The sequence below is a fragment of the Trichosurus vulpecula genome, chromosome 4 (assembly GCF_011100635.1).
Source record: "Trichosurus vulpecula isolate mTriVul1 chromosome 4, mTriVul1.pri, whole genome shotgun sequence".
Classification (NCBI taxonomy): domain Eukaryota; kingdom Metazoa; phylum Chordata; class Mammalia; order Diprotodontia; family Phalangeridae; genus Trichosurus; species Trichosurus vulpecula.
Genome location: NC_050576.1, coordinates 196,878,408 through 196,903,346, shown reverse-complemented (window position 1 = coordinate 196,903,346; position 24,939 = coordinate 196,878,408). Strand labels below are relative to the sequence as shown.

The window sequence follows — 24,939 nt, the reverse complement described above, 5'->3', positions numbered from 1 at the left end:
TTAGTGTTGAGTTCCATTCAGTATTGGAAGAATCGACACTAACAGTAACAAGCAACAATTAAAATACTGTAAACTATTACGTGCATATTCATTGAGAAAGTATGCGCTTCTTTCTAATAGGATGGCTTGGAATTCCTGGAAGCATATATTACTGACAAGGTTTTAAGGAGAGTAGAAACTTTCTGGAGACAAGTGAGGAAGCACCTAGCCTTATCAGCCCCATGCAACACAGCCCAGCACTGTCATCAGTATTTCCCATGCAGATATAACAAGAATTTATATAAATAAAAACCGATATAAAAAATACCAAGGGTATCAAGCTTTTATATATCCTTGCATATTCTGACGACAATACAACTTTCTTAATACCCCAGATTTCTGGCTCTTAAAATGAAAGAACCTGGTAAAGCTAAATAGTCACTAGAGTCAAGCTGAGTAAAGGCCTTCAGCCAAAACCAGTCACTATAGGGAACAGAGAAGCGTAAAACTGTATTAGTTCTCTTATTATTTCAGTTCTTGATACCACTAAGAAACAATTCACATCATGCTAAGGAGCATTCCACTCTGGTGATAAGTATTAACGATCTCCGATCTCCGTCCAACACTCAGGTGTCACAAACAGTATGACTACTCAGCGCCCCCCGCCTTACTCTCTAGGCAGACTTCCTGCCTGCCGTTATCATTGGCAAATTCCTATATTAACAAGGAGCAACACCAAACAGCGTAGAGCAGTCAGGAGAAGGCTAAACCTCCACATGGCTTTGATGAAGGCCTAATGCACTGAGAACTAAACTAGGCAAAAAGATAGGAAATACTACAAGTGGATATTAGTTGTGCCTGCTGCCCAAAATCTTTGCAAGACTGTGTATGTGTGGGGCTCTCTCTCCGCTGCCCCCTCCCCCGCCCCCAACTTTTGGAGGTGGAAGTACAGAATGAAATATGGGAAGAATTTCCTTTCCCAGAAATCATTTAAAATTCTAAAACTGCTAAGACTTATCACTGTCAAAATAAAATTGCCATTTGTTCTGAAGAATATACAGCATTTTGTGAATATAATCATTGACCAGTTACTCTGCGAATAAGGGGGGGGTGCTAACTTCAAATTACTGACATGGTACTAAAGTACAGGAATGATTTTTTTTTTTAAAGAATCTGGACTGAAACAAAAGAACTCTGAGTCCAAATCTGGAACATGATTTTTTCCTAGCATTTTGTTGTTGCTGAGTTGTTTCAGTCATGTTTGATTCTCCCTTTAGGGTTTTCTTGGCAAAGATACTAGAGTGGTTTGCAATTCCCTTCTTCAGCTCATTTTACAGATGAGAAACCAAAGGGAAACAGGGTTAAGTGACTTCCCCAGGGTCACACATCTAGTAAGTGTCTTCGACTGGATTTGAACTCAGGTCCTCCTGACTCCAAGGCCAGTGATCTATCCACTAAGCCATCTAGTTGCCCCTCTCTAGTGTTAACTGTGGAAAGACACCTTTCTTACCTGATGTTTTTATTTTGCCACTGAATATTTTTAGCCCCTGAAAGTTGCTCTGGACACAGGATCACAGATTTAGAGCAGGAAAGGATAGTAAAGGTCAGTTAGTCCAATCCTCTCACTTCACAGATGAGGAAACTAAGATGGTGACAGGGGCAGAGTTTGAACCCAGATCTTCTGACTCCAAAGCTCATGTTCTTTCCACTAAACCATGATGCCTCTCCTTTACTGCATAAAGACAGACTCTTTAGGATGCTAAAGCCAAGCCAAAACCTTTTTGCTGATGTTATTAATTCTATGAGCTTGGAAAAGAACCTTGCAATATACTGCGATGTTTATTCCATGTAACTTTTGTGAAATGAGGAAAGTGACTTACTTCACATTTTTTCTTTCTTTGTCTTTTTCTTCCAGTCTTTTCATGTCTCGAGCTGCTTGATCCTAATGGAACAACAACAAAAACTACAGCATATGAAACACAGCAACAAGGGATCTTACAAGCACGAATGTAAGTGCTGGAAGGGGCCTGCGGCCCATCTCATTCAATCATTTCATTTCACAGAGTACAAAACAGACCTAGAATAGATACAAAATTTCTTCCAAAAAAAGTGAGACTCTTGCCACTGTAAAAAATGCCCCATGGCCCTGTTACACACTGTCGACCAAACTCACTTTGGAAAATGAGTTTATTTTTAAATTGTTTTGATTTTACTACATGAAAACCCAAGGAAAGAACAAGCAGCTCAGCTAGTCTCCCATTACAGTTTAAATATTTACAAAAGCTAATTAAGAGTGATGCTTCAGTGCAGAAGAAACTGCATCTTAAAATAACTCTCTTAAGAGACTATCTAATCTTCCTGACCCAAAATTCTATAAGAATCCACTGCCTACTGAGAAGATGTGATCAATATGACCCTTTCTTAATGCTAAACCAAAAAGATTTAACCAAAACAACAACAATAAAAAAACAGCTATTGGATCGCTGATTCAAAAAGCTACTCAAAAAAATTAAAAAAAAAAAAAAAAGCTACAAGTTTTTGAGAACATATGATCCCCAACTTATGAACACTTGATTAATATGCACCTCTTATACATGAAAGGCTGACCCAAAGAGTGCAGAACTTCTTGACAGGGCAACTGCACTTCCCCTTCCCCTTCCCCTGTGGATGTGGGATAGGGCCCGTGAAGCAAGAGAAAACCTGGTCTCTAGTTGGTTTTTCCACCCCCACCCCGACCCCAGACAAAATCAGTCAGTCTATGTTTCTCTGTCTCTCTCTTCCTCTGTACCAGATTCTAACCTGTCTTTTACCTTGTTTAGCAATGCATAGTAGTGAGGATAAATTTTGCAAGACACAGACTAACTTGTTCACTGCTTTTCTTCTTTTATCTAATAATCAAATTTTTAAAAATTTCTCATGAGGAATGTTTGTCTTTAAATCACTGATATCTCGAGTTACCCAAAAGATGAATTATAAAATGAGTATACTGGGGTCAGTTTCCCCAAATTTACATTGACTTCTTCAGGTCTGTTTCCAAAAGCCACTGCCAAAAGCCCACCAAACCAAGCCCCTTCAAGGTGAAAAGGGTTTCAGGTGGAGATAGTTTATCTTAAGTGCTTTTTACCTATGGGATATAAAATAGCAACTGTTCAGATATATCAACCACAACTTTTTTTTCTTTGGGAGAATGATAGAACTGTGAAAAAAGACTTATTTATTCAAAGAAACAATCCAAACAGAAAGGCAATAAAATATATCAGATCCACCATGCACTCAGCACAATGTCTGGCACATAGCAAGTGCTTAATAAATGTTCACTGATGGATTCACTTTCCCTTCTCCACTGCTCTGCGACTGTCAGAGACAAAAGAGATGAACAAAGTAGGAGATGGAAAGAGAAGAGCAGGACATATGCCAAGTCCCAACATACATCCTGCTCTATCTTTCCACAGGAGAAACAAACTCATTAATGATGGGTGGAAGTGTGGGATGGATGGAGCTTGGGTGGTATGTCTGACATAGCAACTTTCTTACTTAAAAATACCTAGGAATCAATCTATCAAAACTAACTCAAACATCCTATGAACACAATTACAAAACGCTCTTTAAAGAAATAATTTAAATATCTGCAGAGATATTCAATGCTTATTACTGGGCCACACCAATATAATGAAAGGCTGATACTACTTGAATTAAATTAGAGATTTAGTGCTAAACTAACTAATACAGCCAGACAAAATCATAAAAAAAAATTCATTTGGAGGAGAATAAGTCTGGCATTTCAATGAAAAAATGGAAGGAATGATCAGGTAATAATAGCACTTTTGGATCTCAAATGGTATTACAAAGCAATAATCATTAAAACTATTTGCTACTTGTTAAAAAAAATAGAAAAATAAGGTTAGTGGAAGACACTGGATAATAAGAATAAAAAACTGAACAGTCTTGCTAAGAGCTAGAATCAGAAGCCAAAAACACAGTCACTGCTCTCAAGAAGCTGACATTCTGATGGAGGAGACAACAACATGCAAATTAACTACATAAAAACAAGATACGTGCAGAATAGATGAAAGGTAATCTCAGAGAGAAGATACAAGCAGCTGAGTGTGGGGGAAAAGGAAGAGCCTGACAAGAGCTCCTGTGAAAAGTGAGATCTGAGCTGAGTCTTGAAGGAAACTAGGGAAGCTAGGTGAAGGTGGGCAGGGAGAGCATTCCAGGCACAGGGGACATCCAATAAAAAGGCTTGGAGTCAGGAGATAGAGTGTCATGTGAGAAGAACAGTAAGAAGGCCAGTTGCTGGACCATAAAGTACAAGACTGGAAAGCTAGGAAACAACAAGGCTATCCAATAAACCAGGTTACATGTACTACTTGGAAAAAACTCCCTATGTGTGATAAGAAATGATCAAAAAATTGGAAATGTTTGGCCAAAAAAAAAAAAAAAGGTTCCAACCAGCATATTAGACCATGCATCACAATTAATTCCAAACAAACATTCAATTTAAATATAAAAGGTCACGCCACTTTAAAAAGTGAAGGAAAATATAGAGGCATCTTGCACAACTATGCCTAGGGGGAGAATTCTTGAACCAAAAAGTATAGAGGTTTATCTTTTACAAAAGATAAAATAAAGACTATTTTGATTACAATGACTGAAAAATTAATGCAGCTAGGGTAAGGGGTAGCACCCTTGGAAAAATGAAAATATTTCTATCTAAATATCTCTAATAAGGTTCTGAAATCCTTTTATTGGAGAACAACACAAACATATGGCTAAGAGCTATTCCTTAATGAATAAGTGGTCAAAGGAATATTAACACACAGTTCTCACAAGAATTGAAAACTCTATAAACATGCTCGATGTAAGTAATGCTCCGACTCACTAATGTGAAAAAAAATGAAAAGCAAAATGAAGTTCTCTTATATTCAGAAACCTGTTACAGATGACAAAAGATGAAAATAGTCAATTGATATAACTATGGTTTAACTATGAACTGGTCTCACCATTTTGGAATTATGCTAAAAAGTTCATACCCTTTAACCTAATGATCTTGGGTTTACTGACAAGCACATACCCAAGAATGTCAGAGCCAGAAAGAAAGGCTCCATACAAACGGAACTATTCATTGTAGCACTTTTTCACGGCAGCAAAGAACTAAAAACAAAACAGATGCTCATCCACAGGGGAATGATTAAATGTCTATTACCACAAGAAATAATGAATATGAAGAACTTAGGGAAATAGGAGAAGATTTACATGAACTGATACAGTTAAGAAAGACAAACTAAGAAAACAATACAAACAATAACAATGTAAATAAAAAAGTGAACTGAATATTGTGTAATTACAATGACCAAGCTTTGAGCTGGAGATAAATTACAAAACTGTACCTCCTTCACTTAATTGTGGAGGTGGGGGATTAGAGGTATTAATATTGCATTCACTTTCAGATGAAGTGAATTTCATAGGCTGGGTTGGTTTTGCTGAAATGCTTTTTTTCTTTCCTTCTATATCTTTATTACAAGATAGGGCTTAGTGGATACAGAGAAGAAAGGAATTTGACATTCAGAAGTGAATGTCAAATAGAAAATATACGGTATCAACAAACTAAACATTCTTTTTTAAAGAAGTAATAGAGGGCTCAACTTGGGTAAGCAGCAATGGCAAAGAAAAAGAAGAAATGGGTGGGAAAGCTATTGATGAAGAATTAACAAGAAATGGTGACGGAAGGAAGAAGGAAAGAAAAAGGACAAATAAAAAACGACTCCAAGTCTAGATGATGTGAATAATGTACCATTACAAAAAAAAATGAGGAAGTAAAAAGGAACTGGTTTGGTATTGGGGGAGAGATGCAAGAAACAGCATGAAAAGTTTAGTTTTAGATATGCTAAATTTGAGCTAGCATTCAAATGAGAACATATAATGAGTAGTTAGAAATTCTACATGCAGTACAAGAGCAAAGTAAAAGCCTAGAAGAATACATTTACATTATCTCCTTAAATTTGGGTAGTGCCTTAGAAATCATCTAGGTAAACTGTAAGTCTATAAGATGAAGACATCGAAGCCAAAGAAAGATGAAGTGATTGATCTAAGGCTACATACCTTGTTAGCTGCAAATTAGCAAATAGAATTTAAGTATATCAACTCCTATTCTTCAGCTTTTTCAATTACACAAGACAGGGAGCACTAAGGAGTGATAGCTGAAGCCATTTCAGTGGACATGATAACCATGGGAAAGAATATAATGAAAGATATCATAACCTAAGGCACACCCTTAAGGATTATCCACACTTAAAAGAGAACAGAATGAGAATGAAAAACCAGTGAAGACAGAAAAGAGTGGCCAAAGAGTTAAGAAGAGAAGTAAAATAGAATGTCATGAAAAATGAGAGTTTGAAAAGGATTAAAAAAATACTTAAGTTTCAAATATCTTCCAAACAACACTTTTGAAAATTTGTGTATTTTCCCTAAGAGTTTTTGGTTGAGATGAAATTTATTTCTATTTTATAGTTAACTATCCAAGTCACTTTACTGACGGAGTTCCAGTTTCCTTGTCATATATCAGCCCTGAAAAAAATATACTATTCAGTGGCCAGTTAACACAATAACTATTTTGTTTCCAATAACAGCATATTCTAATGACAGATATTTAAAGAGCCTTGCCTCTACTTCAGCCATGAATGCTTCCAGGGGATCATCATCACTGTCAGAGTCTGCTGACTTGGAATGGAATTGCTGGCGGGTAGGTGAATTTTCAGCAGGAATGTAAGGCAAATCAACATTGCTAGAGTCTTCTTCCTCATCTTCAAAGTAACTTAAAATTAAAAACAATTGGTAAAATAACAATAAGCAGATAAGTATTTTAAAAAAATTCTTGACCTATCCCCCACTCCACCCCCCCAAGCTACCTCAAGTCAGATACCATTACAATAAACTTCAAAGGGCTGTCCACATATTCTTTTACAGTGGAATTTTGTTTTACTGAATTTCGAAAATGTTTCATCCCACTAGATTTAGAAATGTGTAATTCAGACATTTTCATTGTAATGTTTCCTGACAAGCATTTCCAAGACCAACCTGAAGATCCAGATATTTAAAGCAGTATTCAAAATGCAAAATTCCTGTACTTAAAAGAATTCAGTCATTCTCTTATGAGTTCACTGCAACCAGATTTGTCTTATAAATGCATGCTTGAGTAAACAGCAGACTGACCCCCACATCTAAACCTACCTGCTCAAATCCTGTGTTTTTCAATTAAATAAAAATCCCTAATATTCATACAGTGCCTTATAATTTTCAAACCACTTTAGAATGAGTTTTCCTTCTAAAGACTGCAAAACTAACGCGCAGACTGTTAAAGCTATAGGTACCCATCTTGAGCATGGTACATGTAGCACTCCACTCTTATGCAGAAACAAAATATTAATCAAATAGTAAGCTGGTAAAACCTTAAAAACCCAGTCATTTTTTGGTAAACATTAATAAATTCAGGGGGGTATTTTTAACGAGAGGGGATTTACCCCCATGGACATCCTTAGAGAAGACCTGCTGAAAACCTCCAATAACAAAAAGTCCAATCCATCATCATTCATCACACTATTTAAATGTGCTTTAGGTATAAGAATATCTTTTCTCCCTAACAAATATCACCCCCAAAAGATATCTGTAAACCCTTTACAACACTGTTTTAGAACTTGAAAACTGAATTTAAGTGGCTTCACAGTACATATCTTTTTAAAAATATGCACCCTGTAATGAAAATATCCATATAACTTTTTGGTATGTTGTCATATGAGTTCTGCCAACGGGATTCACTTTTCTAAATATTCTTAATCATTATCTTCTGTCTATATGATACAATATATTATAATACAGAAAACAACTGTAAAAGATGATTGCCAATCTTTTGTGAAGTCACAACAACCTATCATTAATTCTGTAACAGACACAACCTTTAACAATGTTGAAGTATGTATTTTAAAAAATGAAGCGTGGGGCAGCAAAGTGGCGCAGTGAGTAGAGCACTGGCCCTGGAGTTAGGAGGACCTGAGTTCAAATCCAGCCTCAGACACTTGACATACTTACTAGCTGTGTGACCTTGGGCAAGTCACTTAACCCCAATTGCCCTGCCTTCCCCCCTCCAAAAACAAACAAACAAAAAAGTAGTAAATTAAAATATATTTTGACAGAGAATTTTTTGAGAACAATACCTTTTAATACAATTGGTATTACAACACCAAAATTGGGAATCGCTGTTGCATGAGAATGCTTCATTTCTCTAGCATAAAATAATATGGTATGATCTATGGAAATAGAATTCTAGGCACAGCAAAAAGCATTAGTCATACACATTGCTGGACATTTATAGGTAAGGATTTTCTCTTCACCTCTCAAATTATGAGTTTGTTTTCTAAAAAACAGATGAGTTAGGTGTGGAGGCAAATTATATTAGTTTCTACCAGTATTGGCAATGGTGTTTGTAACATAATTTGTATGAGATCAATATATGTCATGCTAGTAAAGAATGGAAAACAATTAATAATAAATGATCAGCTCTTACAGTTCTTAGAATTTATAACTCCCTGTGAAAGAGGAAAAAAAGGCCTAAAACATTTTTTTCAATAAGGCAACATAACTTTTTAAAAGGACAAAATTTCCCTTGGTAAACAAAAAGTTTCTCTGCTTCTATTTCTACTGATAAAGCTAGAAAAAAGATGCAGGGGTACATACAACTTATGCAAGATTACTTAGTACAAGTAAGAAACTTACGCATTTTCTTCATCAAAATTTGCTCGCTTAGATCCAATCTTATAGAAAGAAGGGAGCTGTGGCGGAGCTGACTTCCCAAACCCTGCTGAAGAGCTGGTTGCCCCAAAGGCACTATGGGACTGTTGTGGGAGCTTCGGTTCTTCCTTTTTTCCAGCAGCAATGGCAAATCCACCAAACCCAAATCCCCTCTTGGTGCCAGGACCACCTTTGTTCCAATTCATGATGTAGATGATTTACCTGTCAGGATCATGACAATAAGTTACTTTTAGAGACTTACAAATTCACAATAAACTTCCCTACCTTTATCTACCTTTACCTAGGCAATGCCCACTTTTCAATTCTTGAAAATGTCATTTCTCAATAACTATAAGCTTCTTCAGGTTTATGTTGTCAGCCTCAACTATACCATTTTCCTAAAAATAAAGTAGGACACTCTCACATATTTCAATGGAATTTGAATCTGAGCAATTGTATGGCATGCTAGATCATCCTCAAAGAGGGTGAGAAGGTGAAAAATGTCATTTATAGTTTACTTTACAACCTTTAAATGAAATTAGTATTTTGGTTGACCTTTACTTAAGAATTGGTGTGTATAGTTCTTTTCTCCTTTTGTCTTCTTTAAAAAAACAAACTATCCTTTAACATTCTTCTCTTATAAAAGAGGTTGAAAAGCATAATTTTTAAAATGCAACTATTAACATGAATGCAAGTTATGTGTTCTTATCTTGTTGGGTTTTTTAAAGTGAACTGTTTCTTTTGTCCTGCCTTTAATTTGAAACTTTTCCTATCTGGGAAACTGGAAGTGGCTTGTAGACTAGCTCAGGCAATAGAAGCGATAAGGCTTTTTCCTTCAATTCAAATGCCTCTCTGTCCCACAGTCATATTTCCTACCACTCGTCTATGTAACTTCTTAAGGGGATGTTATCTATCCTTCCTAACCTCTCCACTTTTACAATGATATTACACATAATCTAATTATTTACATACAAATTTGCATCCCACAAAAGCTGGAGAATGCTTATATATAGTATTTCTTTAAATTAGGTCAAAACAATACCTGCTTTCAAGTGAAATCATTCACAATCGGAATGACTTCTAATCAATCCAAATCCTGTGTTATTTTATTTCATTTTTGTTTTTTCCATTTAATAGTATTTTATTTTTTCCAATTACATGTAAAGATTTTTTCTTCCTCCCTCTCTTCCCTCCCCCCAACAAAAGCAAGCATTCTGAGATAGACTATACATGTACAATCATATTAAACATATTTCCACATTAGTCATGTGAATCAGAACAAAAGAGAAAAACCACAAGAAAGAAAACAAAAAAATAGAGAAAATAGTTTGCTTCATTCTGCATTCAGATTCCACAGTTCTTTCTCTGGATGTGGATAGCATTTTCCATCATGAGTCTTTTGGAATTGCTTAGATCACTGTAATGCTGAGAAGAGCTAAGTCTATCAAAGTTGGTCATCGCACAATGTTGCTGTTACTGTGTACAATGTTCTCCTGGCTCTGCTCATCCTGAGCTATTTTAAACAAGAATGCTGAGAAACAATATTTACTATAAACTTAAAGTTAATGGGCTGCCATCTCCAAATCTGCTAATTTCCAAATCTTGCACTTAAAATTCCAATTTTTTAAAATTTACTTTACCCACTATATTAGCCAGTCTTAGATTTGGTTATGCTTCATATCACATCCTGCTGACCAATAAAGACATCCATATCACTACTGCTGCCACATGCCTATCTGCTCCTCCCTTTTCCACCTCTTTCTCTGGAAAAAGTAATCAAATTAGTACAACTATTAACTGCTTTGGGGCTCTACTTACCATCCCTAAGACTTCTAAAACTAAAATATCCTTCCTTGGCCACCACTTCCCATTATGTATGGTCTCTTCCTATTAGAACATAAGATCCTTGGGAGCAACTTTTGTATCTTCAGCCCCTGGTGCCTAGCACATGGCAAAGGACTTACAAAGTGCTTTTTGTTCATACTTCCATCTAAAGGAAGATCTCAAAGTCAGTAAATATTTGAATGGCTACTATGGGCTACACATTAAACTAGGTACTGTGGGTAATGGTATCCAAACTTTTTGGACTACACAACTTCATCAGTCAAAAATTTGTGATCATGTATCAGATATATTATGCACATTATAAAATATTTACTAGGGGCAGCTAGGTAGCACAGTGGATAAAGAATTTGCCTTGGAATCAGGAGGACCTCATGTCAAACCCAGCTTCAAACGCTTGACACTTACTGTGACCCAGGGCAAGTCACTTAACCCCAACTGCCTCAAATAAAATACAAAAGTAAAATTTAAAAGGATGAGATAAAGATGAAATAAACATTTAAACACTTAATTAATGATACTCCCTTCCCCCCCACCAAAATTGTACTATGTTAAACACGACCAATGTAATTTAATATTTTGTTATTTTAGAAAATCTTAAGTTTAACAATTCATTGATAGTGATTTGAAGGTCAGGTTCTTAAGCTCTATTTATTTTGATATTTGACTTAAATGGCTGTCAGAGCTGAAAAATTTATTTTATAAATATATGTAGATTGAAATATAAGTTTACTACTTGATACTCATTTTTTTCCCAATTCCATTCACCAGTTATGCAAAAATTTTTGTTGAAATTCTGATACTAAGTTCCTATATTCTCTGATGTCAATCAACGTTCTTCCAAGTAGGTGTCAAGATGGACAGAACCCTGGACTTGAAGTCAGGAAGATCTGAATTCAAATTTGCCCTCAGGCATTTAGTCGCTATTAACTTCTTAAGGCCTCAGTTTCCTTACCTGTAAAATGGAGATAATAGCACCTTCCTCTTAGGGTTGTGAGAATAAAATGAGACATTGATAAAGCTCTGTGAACCTTAAAACACTTATTAGTGCTAGCTATTATTACTGCAAACCAATAAAAAAGTGTTTCGTTTTTAACATATGCATTCAAACCTAACTGAAGCAAAGTGTTCTAAGGTTATATTTGTGTAGTCCCTGTGTCTATCCATGTGGTATTTAATATACCACATATTTAATTTAATCTCTTCCTTTTGGATTTTGTTGGTAAAATAGAGAAATACTAATAATTTACTGGGTCTATTTTATGCCCTGTAACTTTGCTAGTTATTTGAATTAATTTTTAGTTAACTCTCTTGGATTCTTGGATTGTCTAAATAAACCATCCTATCATCTGCAAAAACCAATAATTTTGTTTCTTCTTTTCCTATGTCTTTCTCCCTCAATTTCCTTTTCTTGTCTTATTGCTATAGCTAGCATTTTTAGCACTAAATCAAGTAGTAGGGGTGAGAGCGAACATTCTTGCTTTACTCAGATACTTATTATCAGAAAGGCTACTATTGATTGTCAATTACATATAATGCAATCTCTTGGTTTTAGACAGATGCTACTTATATTAAGAAAAGGTATGTTTATTTCCATGGGTTTTTTTTTTTTGGTATTTATACCACTTTAATAACTTAAATTTCTAAAAAAATTATCTGCCAAGAATGTGACTGATAAAGACTCTGCATCTATTAAAACACCTGGAGCACATTAATGGACATAGATCCTGTTCCCCTACAGAAAGGCATTGTGTATCTGCACTCTATCATCCCCAGGGGCATGTTCTTAACATTTGTTACACCTCAAGCCTCCAGCTTGACCTCAAAGGGTTAACCCATATTCCCAGAGTTGTACAGGCAGACAGAATAATCATATTCCCCTTCTTGCCTTTTTTTAAAGGGGGGGGGGTGAGGGAAGGGGAAGGGGAGAGAAAAGAGAAGGAGGCTGGAAGAAGTGGTACACACAGAGGGTTGATATGGGCAACAACAGGTCTAAACAACTTCCCAACATGGGAGGCAAAAACTTCATGAATCAATTTTGCTGTCATCTTCAGTGTGTCATTCAATATGACCTGCTGCATCCTGCTTGGATCCTTTCCTAGCAGTAAAGAATGCATCACAATTCTTCCAACGACATTTCAAAGTCTGAAAGTTTGGGTTGGTGTGGTCGGTCAGCAAGTGTTGTTTGAGGTGATTCACAACTCCAAATATCAATGAGCACATTTCCATGTTTTCTTAAAAAAAATTTCCTGGATTTTGTTTGGTTTGTGCCCAAGGCCACACAGCTAGTAATTATCTAATGCTCATTTGAACTCGGGTCCTCCTGACTCCACGGCAGTTGGCTCTATCCACTGCATCACCTAGCTACCCCAATTTTCATGCTTTCTTAAAAACAGAAATGGGATGTTATATTATGTCAAAATCTTTTTCTGCATCTACATTTATAATCACATGACATCTGTTATCTTATTATCAATATGGCATATTATGATGACAGTTTTGTTAATACTGGTATAAATATTGTCTATATCCAACTTGGTCATAGTGTATAATCTTTGTGATGTGTTGCTGTAACTTTTTTGTTAAATTTTATTTAAAAATTTTACATCAATGTTATTAAGCATAATGGTCTATAATTTTCTTTTATCTGTTTTTACTCTCCCTTGTTTAGCTTATTAAGCCAATATTTGTATCACAGAAGGAATTTGGAAGGACCCCTTCTTTTCCTATTTTTCTTCAATTTGTGTGATGTTAGCATTGTTCTTTGAATATTTTTATAAAATTAGCTTGTACATACATCTAGCCCTGGGGTTTTTTTTCCCTTTAGGAGTTCATTTATGACTCGTCCAATCTCCCCCTCTCCCAAGATTGGGTTGTAGAAATTCACATTTTTTTTGTTCTGTTCTCTATATTTTGGTTTTCCTCTTTTTTGGGGGGGGGGGGCGGTTAAATCTATTTTATTGCTTTTTAAAATAGCTCCTATTTTTATTATTAATTAAATTTTAATATATTTTATCTTATATTTTATTATTAATTCAACGGTTTGTTTAAGTTTCATTTTATTAGTCTCTTTTACTTTCAAGATTTCTATTTTGTTGTTTGGTTGAGATTTTTTTTTTTAAAGGTCTATAAAACTGGACATACCCTTTGACCTAGCAATACCTTTTCTAGGTCTGTATCCCAAAGGGATCATAAAAATGGGAAAAGGACCCATGTACAAAAATATTTTTAGCAGCTCTTTTTGTGGTGGCCAAGAATTGGAAGTTGAGGGGATGCCCATCAATTGGGGAATGGCTGAACAAGTTGTGGTATATGAATGTGATGGAATACTATTGTTCTATAAGAAATGATGAGCAGGCCAACTTCAGAAAAACCTGGAAAGATTTACATGAACTCCAGAAGACTCATGACAGAAAATGCCTTCCACATCCATAAAAAGATCTATAGAGTCTGAATGCAAATCAAAGCATACTATTTGCTCTCTTTTTTCTCATGGTTTCTCCCATTGGTTATAATTCTTCTTTACAACATGACTAATGTGAGAATGTTTAATATGAGTGTGTACACACACACACGCGCGCACAGCCTATATCAGAACTGTACTCCATCCTGGGGAGGGGAAAGAGGGGGAGAAAATTTAGAATTCAAAATCTTATGGAAGTAAATGTTGAAAATTTTAAAAAATTTTAAAAAAGAAATAAAAAATAAACCTCACTTGATCCAAAAAAAAATTTTTGCTTTTGTAGTTTTCTGCAGTTGCATGACCCATTCATTTTTTCTTTCATTGATCCAAGTGTTCAGATATATAAATTTTCTCCTAGGGACTGCCTTGGTTGCATCTCCCAAAATTTGGTATGTTGTCTCAATGTCATTTCCTTTAATGAAATTATCTCTATTTTCTTAAGCACAGAGACTTTATTCTTTTGTTCCAGTTCCAAATTCTCTTCTTTTTTAACCTCTCCCCAACTTGATGAAAAGTCAAGAAAAACAAACCTACTACAAATATATAAAGTCATGCAAAACGATTTCCACAATAGCTATGGTTCCCTCCCCCACCCTGATACACACACACACACACACACACACACACACACACACACACACGAAAAAGAAAGTGGAAAAAATATGCTTCAATCTCCACTTTCAGCAAATCATTTCTCTATGTGGAAGTGGATAGCATGTTTCATCATGAGTATTTTGGAATTGTAGTGGGTCACTGTGGTGATCAGAGTTTTCTAAGTCTTTCAAATTTGATTACTTTTACAACATTACTGTTACTGTGCACAGCAGTCTCCTTGTTCTGTTCACTTCACTTTGCATCAGTTCATAAAAGTCTTCCCAGGTTTTTCTAAAATCAACCACTTCATCATTTCTTACAGTACAACAGTATTCCATCACAATCATATACCACAACTTGTTCAGCCATTCTCCAACTGACAGGCATCCCCTCAGTTTCTAATTCTTTGCCACCACAAGAAGAGCCACTATAAATATTTTTGTACATATGGATCCTTTACCTCTTTCTTTGATCTTCTTGGCGTATAGTCTCTAATAACAATATTGCTGGTACAAAGGGTATCAACAGTTTAATGACCTTTTGGAGATAGTTCCAAATTGCTTTCCAGAATGACTAGACTAGTTCATAGCTCCACCAAGAGTAAAGACTGGAATTACTATGCCTGTTTTCCCACTTCCTCTCCAGCTTTTGTCATTTTCTTTTATTTCCATGATTTGTCCTTTGACTTATCAATCCTTTCAGATTAAGTCTCTAATTAATTTTAACCTTTTTTTGAGAGGTTGTTTATTGAACATGATTTTTGTTTCATTGTGCTCTTATCCAGCTTTATACCTATGATCCTGGCTAAATTTAATAAGAATCTGCCCTCATTTTCATTGGGTACACATAACCAACAATACTTTGTGACACACTGAGAATGAAGGAGTAAGTGAGGTTGCCACTCTCAACTGCTTTCATTTTGTGAACTCCAACCCTTCCCTCAAGATACTTCATGTATATCATCCATGATGTGACTGTATTGACATATGGACTGAGAGTGCACCAGTGACAATCCATATATTAAATGGGTAAGGCTTAATTTCTTTTTCTTTTAGATAGAGTACAAACGCAAGTTCTAACATTTATTTTCAGTACTCTAATGGATAGTTTTTTGCATGTACCACTTTAGAGACCACTGCTGTAGGGTACAGAGTTGTAAAAAAGACTATCCCTGAAGGTACTTACATACTAGCAGGGTAGGATTATGCAAATAAGTATAAGCAAAATTTATGGTAAATACCTTAAGAGAGATATAAACAAAGTGCTAAAGCCTTAACATTGCATTTGAGCTGAACCTTTAAAGGATGGAGATTTTTATCCAACTCATGCAAACTCTACAGTCGTATGAAATATATATATCAGTCACCTCAAACTAAAATTCAGTACTGAATCCACTGTAGGTGCGTTGTCATACTATGTTGATTTTCTAGGCCATGAAAAGACTGGTTTAAAAAAATCTTAACAAATGCTGACACTTACAAAAATTCACTGTGGTCTCATTAACCTGAAATCATCCTTATTCTACAACAAACCTTTAAATGTCATAAAAATACTCGTGATATTACAAAGATAAAGACAGGGCATTATCAGAGAGAGGCAAAGTGAGAAATTATAATCATGTCCACTATTTTAATCAAATAGTATTTATTTGCTCTCAATGAAGTTCTTATTTATGGCATGGAAGTGATACCTCCTAGGCTAGGAGAACACACGTTCTTGCAGGGTTTGCCAAAATGAAAAGGATTTGAGGAAACCCACTGACAGGACTCATCACATCAGTAACAATTACCCAAGACCAGTTAGGTGGCCCAGCGGAAAAAGCACTACATTGGAATCAGTTATACCTTCGTACAAATCCAGACTAAGGTATGTACTGGCTAAACGAAAGTTAGACACATGGGAAAGTCACTTAATGTGTCTTCCTTCATTTCGTCACCTAGAAAATGGGGATAATGGTACCCACCTCCCAGGGTTGTTATAAGGATCAATTAAGGTCATATTTGTTAAAAGGCTTTGTGAACCTTAAAATGCGAGCTATCATCATCATCACCACCACCACCACCAAGTTATAGAGGCTTCTATTAGTGAACTGAGTACCAATGACAAAATCACAGACCTAAAATACTGAAACAATATTTATCCAAGTCAAGTACATATAAAAAAATGACTTCACTAGCTTGTAAATTTTATCAGCAGGGTCAGCTACATTTACCAATTCTACTCCTAATCTATTAATCTCTCAGCTAGGGTCCAATTTATTCAGAATCCAAAACACTAACCATTAAAACACCTCTCTCCGTTCTACCAACTGTAACCACTTTCACTAATGGAGGCTAATGGCCAGTTGCTCACCTCTAAATTGGAGAGCAAAAACATCCTGTAGGTCCCTCAAAGTACTAGATTAAAAGGAACAAATTAGTATTGCTGGCTATTCCATTCTTTTTGCCTAAAATTCACCTTAACTACCACCCCTATTTTATCTTCCTATTTACTCCTATCACATTTTTGAAGATGTCAGACCTCAGCTCCTCAAGTAAGCCTCCCATGACTGATTCTAAATGTACATCTATATACAAAAAGCACTTACTGACCACCTTCTTGATAAGAAAGCAACATAAAAGGAAATGCTATGGTTCTTCATTGCTATTTAGTAAATGTCCTCATTTGCTTCACACATTTGACAGGCTAGGAAGCCAGTTCACCAGCTTCACAAAAAACACTAGTCATTAACTCAATCATGCCCTGTTTCTTGTTTTGTTCTTACCAAATAAGAGTATTTACCCAGCTTGATCACCAAGACTTGTTTGCTTTAAAATGCTCTCAGAAACTTTCTCAATCAATCACAATCCAAACAGGAACTCAGATGAAAACGACTCAGAATTACCGAATTCTGAAGCTAGAGAAGTCTTAAGATCCTCCCCTCCAACTCCTTCATACCACAGATAAGAAAATGAGACAGGTCATACAGAGTTGGTGGGAAAGCTAGGAAAAGACTTCCATAAATCAACAGATGGAAATCAGGAGCATGCAAAGCACCCAGAGGGTAAGGACTGACAAGTTTTGTTTTTTTTTTTCATATTTGTATCCCCAGCACCTAGCACAGTGCCTTGTATACGGTAAGCACTTAATAAATGCTTGCTGAATTACAGACCAGTGCAGAAAGAGGTGATACTTATATATTTACTTTGGGCTCATTTTCTGCTTTAGCAATCCCAAAAAGCACACTACTATTTCATTTATCAGTGTTATGATAAGCATTGATGAAAAATTGCAGGCTATTTATCAGATTGTGTGCTGTCTTGGGGAGGGGAGAAGAGAGAGAGAGAGAGAGGAAGAAAAAAAATTTGGAACTCAAAATCTTGTAAAAGTGAATGCTGAAAACTATCTTTATTAGAAAAAATAAAATATTAAGTAGGGAAAAAAAAGAAAAATTGCAGGTTAGACAAAGAAATTAGTATGATAGATTTTAAAATGACCTATAAAGTTGCTATTTAAAAGAGCTGGTGACAGGCAAAAAAAAAATAACTAGCCTATAGTTTAACCTGACCACCTTTTCCTCTTATCCCTCAACAGGAGAGGCTAAAGAGCCAAGAAAGTCAGCAGGTTATTCAAAGGTGGGGTGAGGCATATATAATATAATCGCCGAAATGAATAAATCCATGTGTATATATGAAGTAAATGTAATATTAACGCCAAGAAAATATAGTACAATACAAATATTGCCATTCATTTTGAAATTTCTAGATAAGACCAGAAGCAAATTATGAGTTGGACAGCACAGTCCTCCCAGAGACCTGAACAGAACAGCAGTTTAGAATAGTCTTCTTGTTTTCAAATTTTAATTGTGGTGCTGGCTGTTAATGTGGCACTGAACAAGTAACTGCTGCTTTATAACTCTTTCATCTACAAAAAGAGAATCTCCTTCACCCCATCCTCCTTGCCTCCAAAAGTTAAAGACAAAAAGTAGTTTAAAGCTAATAAGCCTTTTACAAGCTGGTTTATTTAATAGCATTCATTAGCTAATATTCTCTTGCTGGCTAGTGACAAGTTAATCAAATTATTACTCTGCTTATCCATTTCCTGCTTCCAGACCTGAAGGTCATACCCATATCCATGGATCACCTATCATACTATTCATCAAAATCTCCTTAACATTTACTTGAAGCTTGTCTGGATAAAACTAAGCTTAGTTCAAAACGCACCAATAATCCTTTTCCTTAATGCAACTTATGCAACTATGTTTTAAAATTTGTTTTTATTCTGAATTTAATGAACACTAAGTAAAATATGCATTTCCATTTATTAGAACAGAAAAAGAGAACTGTACATGAAGCTGTGGATCTGTTATGTATAGCTTACTGTTTTAGAAATATACACACGTATGTAAAACAAATTCAATGTGTAACTTTCAAAACCATCCTGCTTGTCTCTACTATCAGGACGTATTTATACAAATTTTTGTATTTTTAGCCAACTCTTAAGCATTCATGCCAATAGAGATATATTTGATACAGATAATAAACAATGGATAATCTAAAAATAATTGCTATCCAACTCTGAAAAGAGTTATTGGCTTAAGAAAACCAGGTTTACCTTCCTAAGAATGTTTTGTTTAGGCTAACATTAAAATTAATTTGCCTTCTCTAAGCACACGTTGGTTGGCTAGTAAGGGAAAAACAAATGGAAGGAAAGCTATTGGGCAGCTGTTATGGATAATCAACACTTTTCTACTATTTATAGAATTGCTCAAAATTCCTTCCTCCTGGTGGGCCTTCTCTTACATTCTTCTACTTGTAAGTCTTTGTCCAGGTTGTACCAAATACCAGGAACATTCTCCTTACCCAGCTGGTCATTTAACATCAAATAGATCTAGAAATCTTACTTCCTCCTCCTGAAAGCCTTCCCAAACAGATGAGAGAAGTAAAAATAACTCCTTAGCTTCATTATGAGCATGGAATTCAAATGGCTTCCTACACCACCAAATACACCTACCTATCACAAAGCATAATCAGAAATTGGGAATCAAGAATCTGTTTGCACTTTCATTGTGGAAAGGTACTGTTACTTCAAGAAAAATATCTTTACGTTGTTTCTAGGTGTATATCATGAAAATGATGACTGAGTCAGAATCCCTGTTTTAAAACTGTGAATATAATTTGAACACACTTGTAGAAATTTAATGACTAACCAAAGAAGAATATATCTTACTTTAAAAAAAAATTAGCTCTGAAAAAACAAGTATAAACAAGATTCTGAGAGTTGTTTTCCCTTGTAAAGAGCAGGCTAGTTTGGGTTTGAGCACATTACCTTTCAGTCAACAAATATCCTCTTCTTTGTGCCCAGTTCTGTGAAAGACAAACATAAACTAGAAGAGCTATAAGACCTTAGTTGCAGGGACCAGATTTAAACATAAGAAACAATTAAAGGACAAAGAGAGAAAAGCAATACAAGGAATAATTAGAAATCAAATGTTTAATTGGGTGGTATTTAACTCCATAGAAATAAGTGATCAATTAGTTTGAGTTGAGGTAATAAGGAGGGAGGGAGAGGGAGGGGAAGGGAGGGAGGGAGAGAGGGAGGAGAAAAGAGGGAGAGAGGGGTGGGGAGAGAGGGGGGGAGAGAGAGAGGGAGAGAGGGAGAGGGAGGGAGAGAGAGGGAGGGAGAGGGAGGGAGGGAGGGAGAGAGAGAGAGAGAGAGAGAGAGAGAGAGAGAGAGAGAGAGAGAGAGAGAGAGAGAGATTGAAATATAGGGAGAAATAAGAGTATAGACTGAAAACTGCTTTGGGAGATGGATCCCCTCTCATTTATCTTTGTATCTCCTTTACAATAGCAGTGTTTTGTTCACAGTAAGCACTTAAATATATTTGGTGAATCAATCTATTTATATAAATGTTTTAATGATTGTCTCTAGTCAACAAATTATGAATGTTTTAAGTGGGACAATACTCATGCCACTTTACTTGCTAAATTCTTTTTATAATATCACCTAAAAACACCATAAATATCTTGCACTCAACTTACTTTCTTCAGTTCTTCGCAAAGAAATCTCTTTAAAAACATTTCTATGAAATAATAAGAGCTGGCATTTATATAGCTCTTTGAGGTTTCAAAGCACTTTATAAATATTACCTCAATGTTATCCTCACAATAATCCTGAGAAGTAGATACCAGGCAGATGAGAACACTGAAGCAGACAGAATTTGAGTAATTTGCCCAAGTATATGCTGTGGTTAGATCTGAAGTTAGGTCTAACTGATTGTCCAGGTCCAGCACACTAGCCACTGCACCACCGAGATGCCATTAGATGAATGGTGAACAATAACTTCAATACCGTTCAATAATGTTTTTTGTACAAACCTATTCCTTTTTTCCCTCCATTAGTATCAAAACTCAACAAGAAACGGAAGTCACTAATCTTTACAAAAGGCTCCCTGCAGGGGTATATTTGACTTGGAAAATCACATATTAACGAGTATGGTTTACTGTATTTTTACTTATTTCATTAAATATTTCTCAACTATATTTTAATCTGGTTCGGGCCGAGTTCGTGTTTGACACCTCTGGCGTAAACCAGAAAAAGTGGCCCACGTGCATGAATACATTCAGCATGCAGTAAAATTCAGCTACTAAGATGTTTACTCCTCCTACAATTTATACTACACTCGGGGTCAAATGGTGATTCGTCACTGTACACCAGTGTTATATCACCATTTTCCTATAAATTACTGATCGTCAATCATCTCTCCCAACTGAATATGACTGGGTGGTGTTACAACCCTTCCGGAATTTTTTAGAAGTTTGTTTTTTTTTTTTAAAAGGGGATGAAAATAAACATTCACTGTCACAAACGCCACCAACAGTGGCAGCGAAGTGTCCGGGTTTCATCGAACCTCGATCTCTTACCTGAGGCTCGGGGGCGGGCAGCTTCCCGAGGCCCCGCAGGACCCGGCGGCTGCCAAGGAAGGCGGGTCCCCAGCACCCACCCCGCTCCCCTTCCTGACGGCGCGGCTCGATTAAGGAGGGTCATCCCACCTCCCAAGAGCCGCCAACCGGGACGACGCAGAAGCCGCGATCGCAGAGCGAGCGCCAGGGGCGGGACCCTTGCTCAGCCCGCCCCCTCCCCCCCTCACTCCCGGGATCGGACCGTGCCCTCGAGCTACCCAGCCAACGGGGCCCTCGGGGTTCTCTCAGCCTCTGCCTCGGTCCAGAAGGCTTGGGCCGACTCTTTGTTAAGGGAGATCGAGGTCCCCGGGCCTACACTAGGCCACACGGCCGTCTCCAGGTGCCCTAGGAGTGGCCGGCCCAGCACTCTGGACCCCTCCCCGCTCCCCTAGCCCGAAGAGGCCTACCGAGACGCCGCAGCCACAGACGAGCCCCGCCGCTCCGAATTAGGTGCGCTAGGTCTCCGTTCCCCCGTCCCGATAGGTGCTAGTCGTTCTCCGCCTCTAGTCACAGCAGCCGCTTAGCCGGTTGCTGGGAGGGGGAGGGGGAAGGCAGTACGTAATGTGACATGCGCAATGAAGGGGACGCCGGGAGAGGGGCGGAGCCTAAGGCCCTGCGAAGGAGAGAAGAAAAGCTTGAAGAGGTTGTGAGCGTTTGCCCTTGTACCTCGCTGCTCGTTGCCCGGATGAGGACTGGAGCTGTTCAAGTGTGCCTCTGGTCATTATTTTACCCGTCTGTACACTCAGGGGAGGAAGATGGGGGTCTGGGAGGAGAGGCAGTCTTGGCCAAAAAATTCTTTATATACCCTAAAAGAAGGATCAGGTAGATCCAGTTCTGGAGAATGAGCCAAGTTCTTCCTAGTCTAGTCAAAAGATTAAAAAAACAAATTTCCACCCCATGTTAATACGTAGGTACGAGATCGAATTTCCCATTCCCTGACCGCTCGCGCGTGCGGACGGCCACGTGATACCCTTAAGCTTGAAGTAGGTTCCCCTACACTTCACGAACAGTAGAGGGGAGGAACATGTTTAACCTTCGCCCCTCCCTCTCAGAACCTAGGGCGAGGGCCGTAACCCCACAGTCTTTGGCCGCATGAGCGCAGGCGCATAATTACGCAACTTACGTAAAAGGAGAGCGCCGCGGCGACTGCTTGCGTGAATGCGTGCTTGCGTGCGTGCGAGACCTGGCCGGCCGGCAGTGACGGAGTGCCGGGGCCTGCCTCCGCGCATTACCTCTTGGGGGGCTTCGGCCGGAGGAGTGGCTCTTGCCGCGGCTGTGGAGAAGACAACAGGAGAGGTCACCGGGACGAAGTCGTAGGGACGGCGACGGCCGCAGCTTCCCTCCTTTAGCTTTCAGTGCAGGTAGGGAAGGGAGGGAGCAGGCAGCGCCTGACGGTTGGTGCGCATGGACCTGGTCGAGGGATGTGGGTGGACCAAGCCTCGGGGCCTAGGCTGGTGGTGGTCTTGGCTTCTCCCTCCTGCCCCTTTCCTCCACCTCCTCCTTCTCCTCTCTATGTTCTGTTGGTAGCCTCTGATTTCGATACATACACCCCCTCCCACTCCCCGGCTCCTTCCCCGAGATTTCAACGGTTTTCGGCCCCCTTTTTCTATAAAGGGGGATGCTGAGCCTGTCTCTCCAGAGCCCCGTGAGGACGAAGTAAGACAAAGTTCACCCAGGTCTCCCCGGTGGATCATAAGAGGTTGGGAAAGCACGTACCACAGTCCGTAACTTTAGAACTGGAAGGAACCCAGGGGAGAGGCGTCGAGGTACGGCCGAACAGGGCACTGGCTCTGATGGTAGCACACACCTGAGTTCAGATCCCATTCCTTGGCACTGCCTGTGTGTGCCCTTGGGCTAGTTTCTTCCTTCACTTATCTGACCGCCAGTTTCCTCATCTGTAAAAAGAGGATGTTGCACTAGGTGGCTTCGGAGTTACCTTCCAGCTCTAGATTTACGGTCTTATGATCAAGACCAACGCCACTGTTTTATTTATGAGGAAACTGAGGCCCGAGGAGGTTAAGGGAACACCAGATCTTACCTACCAGCGGTAATTTAGCTTTGGTAATACTTGGAGGAGTGTCCTAGAAAATCTCCCAAGGTCACTTTGAGCTTTAGGTTTCTGAATCAGGACATGGGATTTGAAAGCTCGTGCTGTTTTCTTCCTCTGCTCAGTGCTTCTAAGTACTGACTTAATATCCTGGAGAAAAGGCTGTTTGAGCTTAGGGAGATAATCCAAACTTGTTGATGCACTTGACCTACTTCTTTCCCTATCTTTCATCCTCTTTTGCCTATCCTGACAGTCTGTTGTGTGTCTTGCTTGTCAGGGATGTAGTGGTAATTGCTTGAGAGCTGAGGTGACAGGTGCTGCTAAGATGTTGTGTGGGAACTAAATACCCAAATGTCATGGCTAATTTTAACCCAAAGAATTTTGAGAGAATTTTGCTGACATCCTGTGTCTTATACTCCCTTTTTTTTTTTTAAATGCACAGTACTAGAGAAAAAATGTTCAAAGCCAGTTCCCAGGGTGTCTGACAGCACTGACTTCCAAAGTGTTTCTTTTGAGGACGATTGACTTCAGTCTAGAATGATAAAGGCTAGGTCACTGTTTATGTTCATATGTTATGAGCTGTTTATGTTCATACGCGTTAGGAATAGAATGAATGCAAACATTCGGCAAATCACAGAATATCAGAACTAAGCAAATACTTCTTCAGGCTTGAAGGGAGTTTTGGAACAAATAGAGACAAGCTTTTAAAAAACTAATAGCTTAAAGTATAAAGAATTAGATAAATTTATGTACCCATACTGGTGGACTAGGAATATCTTGGTAACAAGTTGATGTCAAATACAGTTATACTTACCAATAATATTCCTTGGTTTCACTGTAAGAAATTATCTGACCCAGTATGACATTTATGTTCATGTGTATCTTTTTTCTGAATCTTGAGTTTGGTTTGGTTAATTTCAAAGAAAGTGATACTATTTACCCATGTGAGCATATGTCACTGGACTTTTGAGAAAGGCAGTGTAGTATTTGTAGAAGAAAAGGTAATGAATTTGGTGTCAGGAGACCTAGGTTCATATCCTGACTTGATACATACTAGTATGGATAAGTCATGTTACCTCCTGAACCTTAGTTTCCTGATCTATAAATTGGGGGTATTAGCGCTGCTCATGTGTAGAAATTGCTGTGTATATATTGGCAGTGTGGTGTAGTAGATAGAGCACTGATCAAGAAGATCTGCATTTAAATTCCTCTTCTGACACTATCTGTGTAACACCGGGCAATGTAACTTCATTGAGCCTCAGTTTCTTCGTCTGTAAAGAAGGTTATAA

At 37.8% G+C, this 24,939-nt stretch overlaps 2 protein-coding genes across 5 annotated transcripts in view; one reads left to right on the top strand and one right to left on the bottom strand.

Annotated features, from left to right (window-relative positions):
* DDX42 (DEAD-box helicase 42) overlaps positions 1 to 22,159 on the bottom strand; it is a 45,292-nt gene extending 23,133 nt beyond the window's left edge. Inside the window, exons 1-5 of one of the 3 annotated variants that reach the window (XM_036757996.1) lie at positions 22,011 to 22,159; positions 19,970 to 20,007; positions 8,749 to 8,985; positions 6,643 to 6,793; positions 1,860 to 1,921 (exon numbers count right to left, since the gene is read on the bottom strand). In XM_036757996.1, the coding sequence (XP_036613891.1) occupies positions 1,860 to 1,921; positions 6,643 to 6,793; positions 8,749 to 8,969 (434 nt within the window). In that variant the 5' untranslated portion in view covers positions 8,970 to 8,985; positions 19,970 to 20,007; positions 22,011 to 22,159. Of the gene's footprint in view, positions 1 to 1,859; positions 1,922 to 6,642; positions 6,794 to 8,748; positions 8,986 to 19,969; positions 20,008 to 22,010 lie in introns of those variants that run through there. The other 2 variants (XM_036757995.1, XM_036757997.1) reach the window with 2 other exon arrangements.
* The window catches only part of CCDC47 (coiled-coil domain containing 47), a 46,579-nt gene continuing 43,672 nt past the window's right edge, over positions 22,033 to 24,939 (top strand). The window contains exon 1 of one of the 2 annotated variants that reach the window (XM_036758000.1): positions 22,033 to 22,053. The gene's annotated coding sequence lies outside the window, so the exon portion shown is untranslated. Of the gene's footprint in view, positions 22,054 to 22,724; positions 22,965 to 24,939 lie in introns of those variants that run through there. The other variant, XM_036757998.1, reaches the window with a different exon arrangement.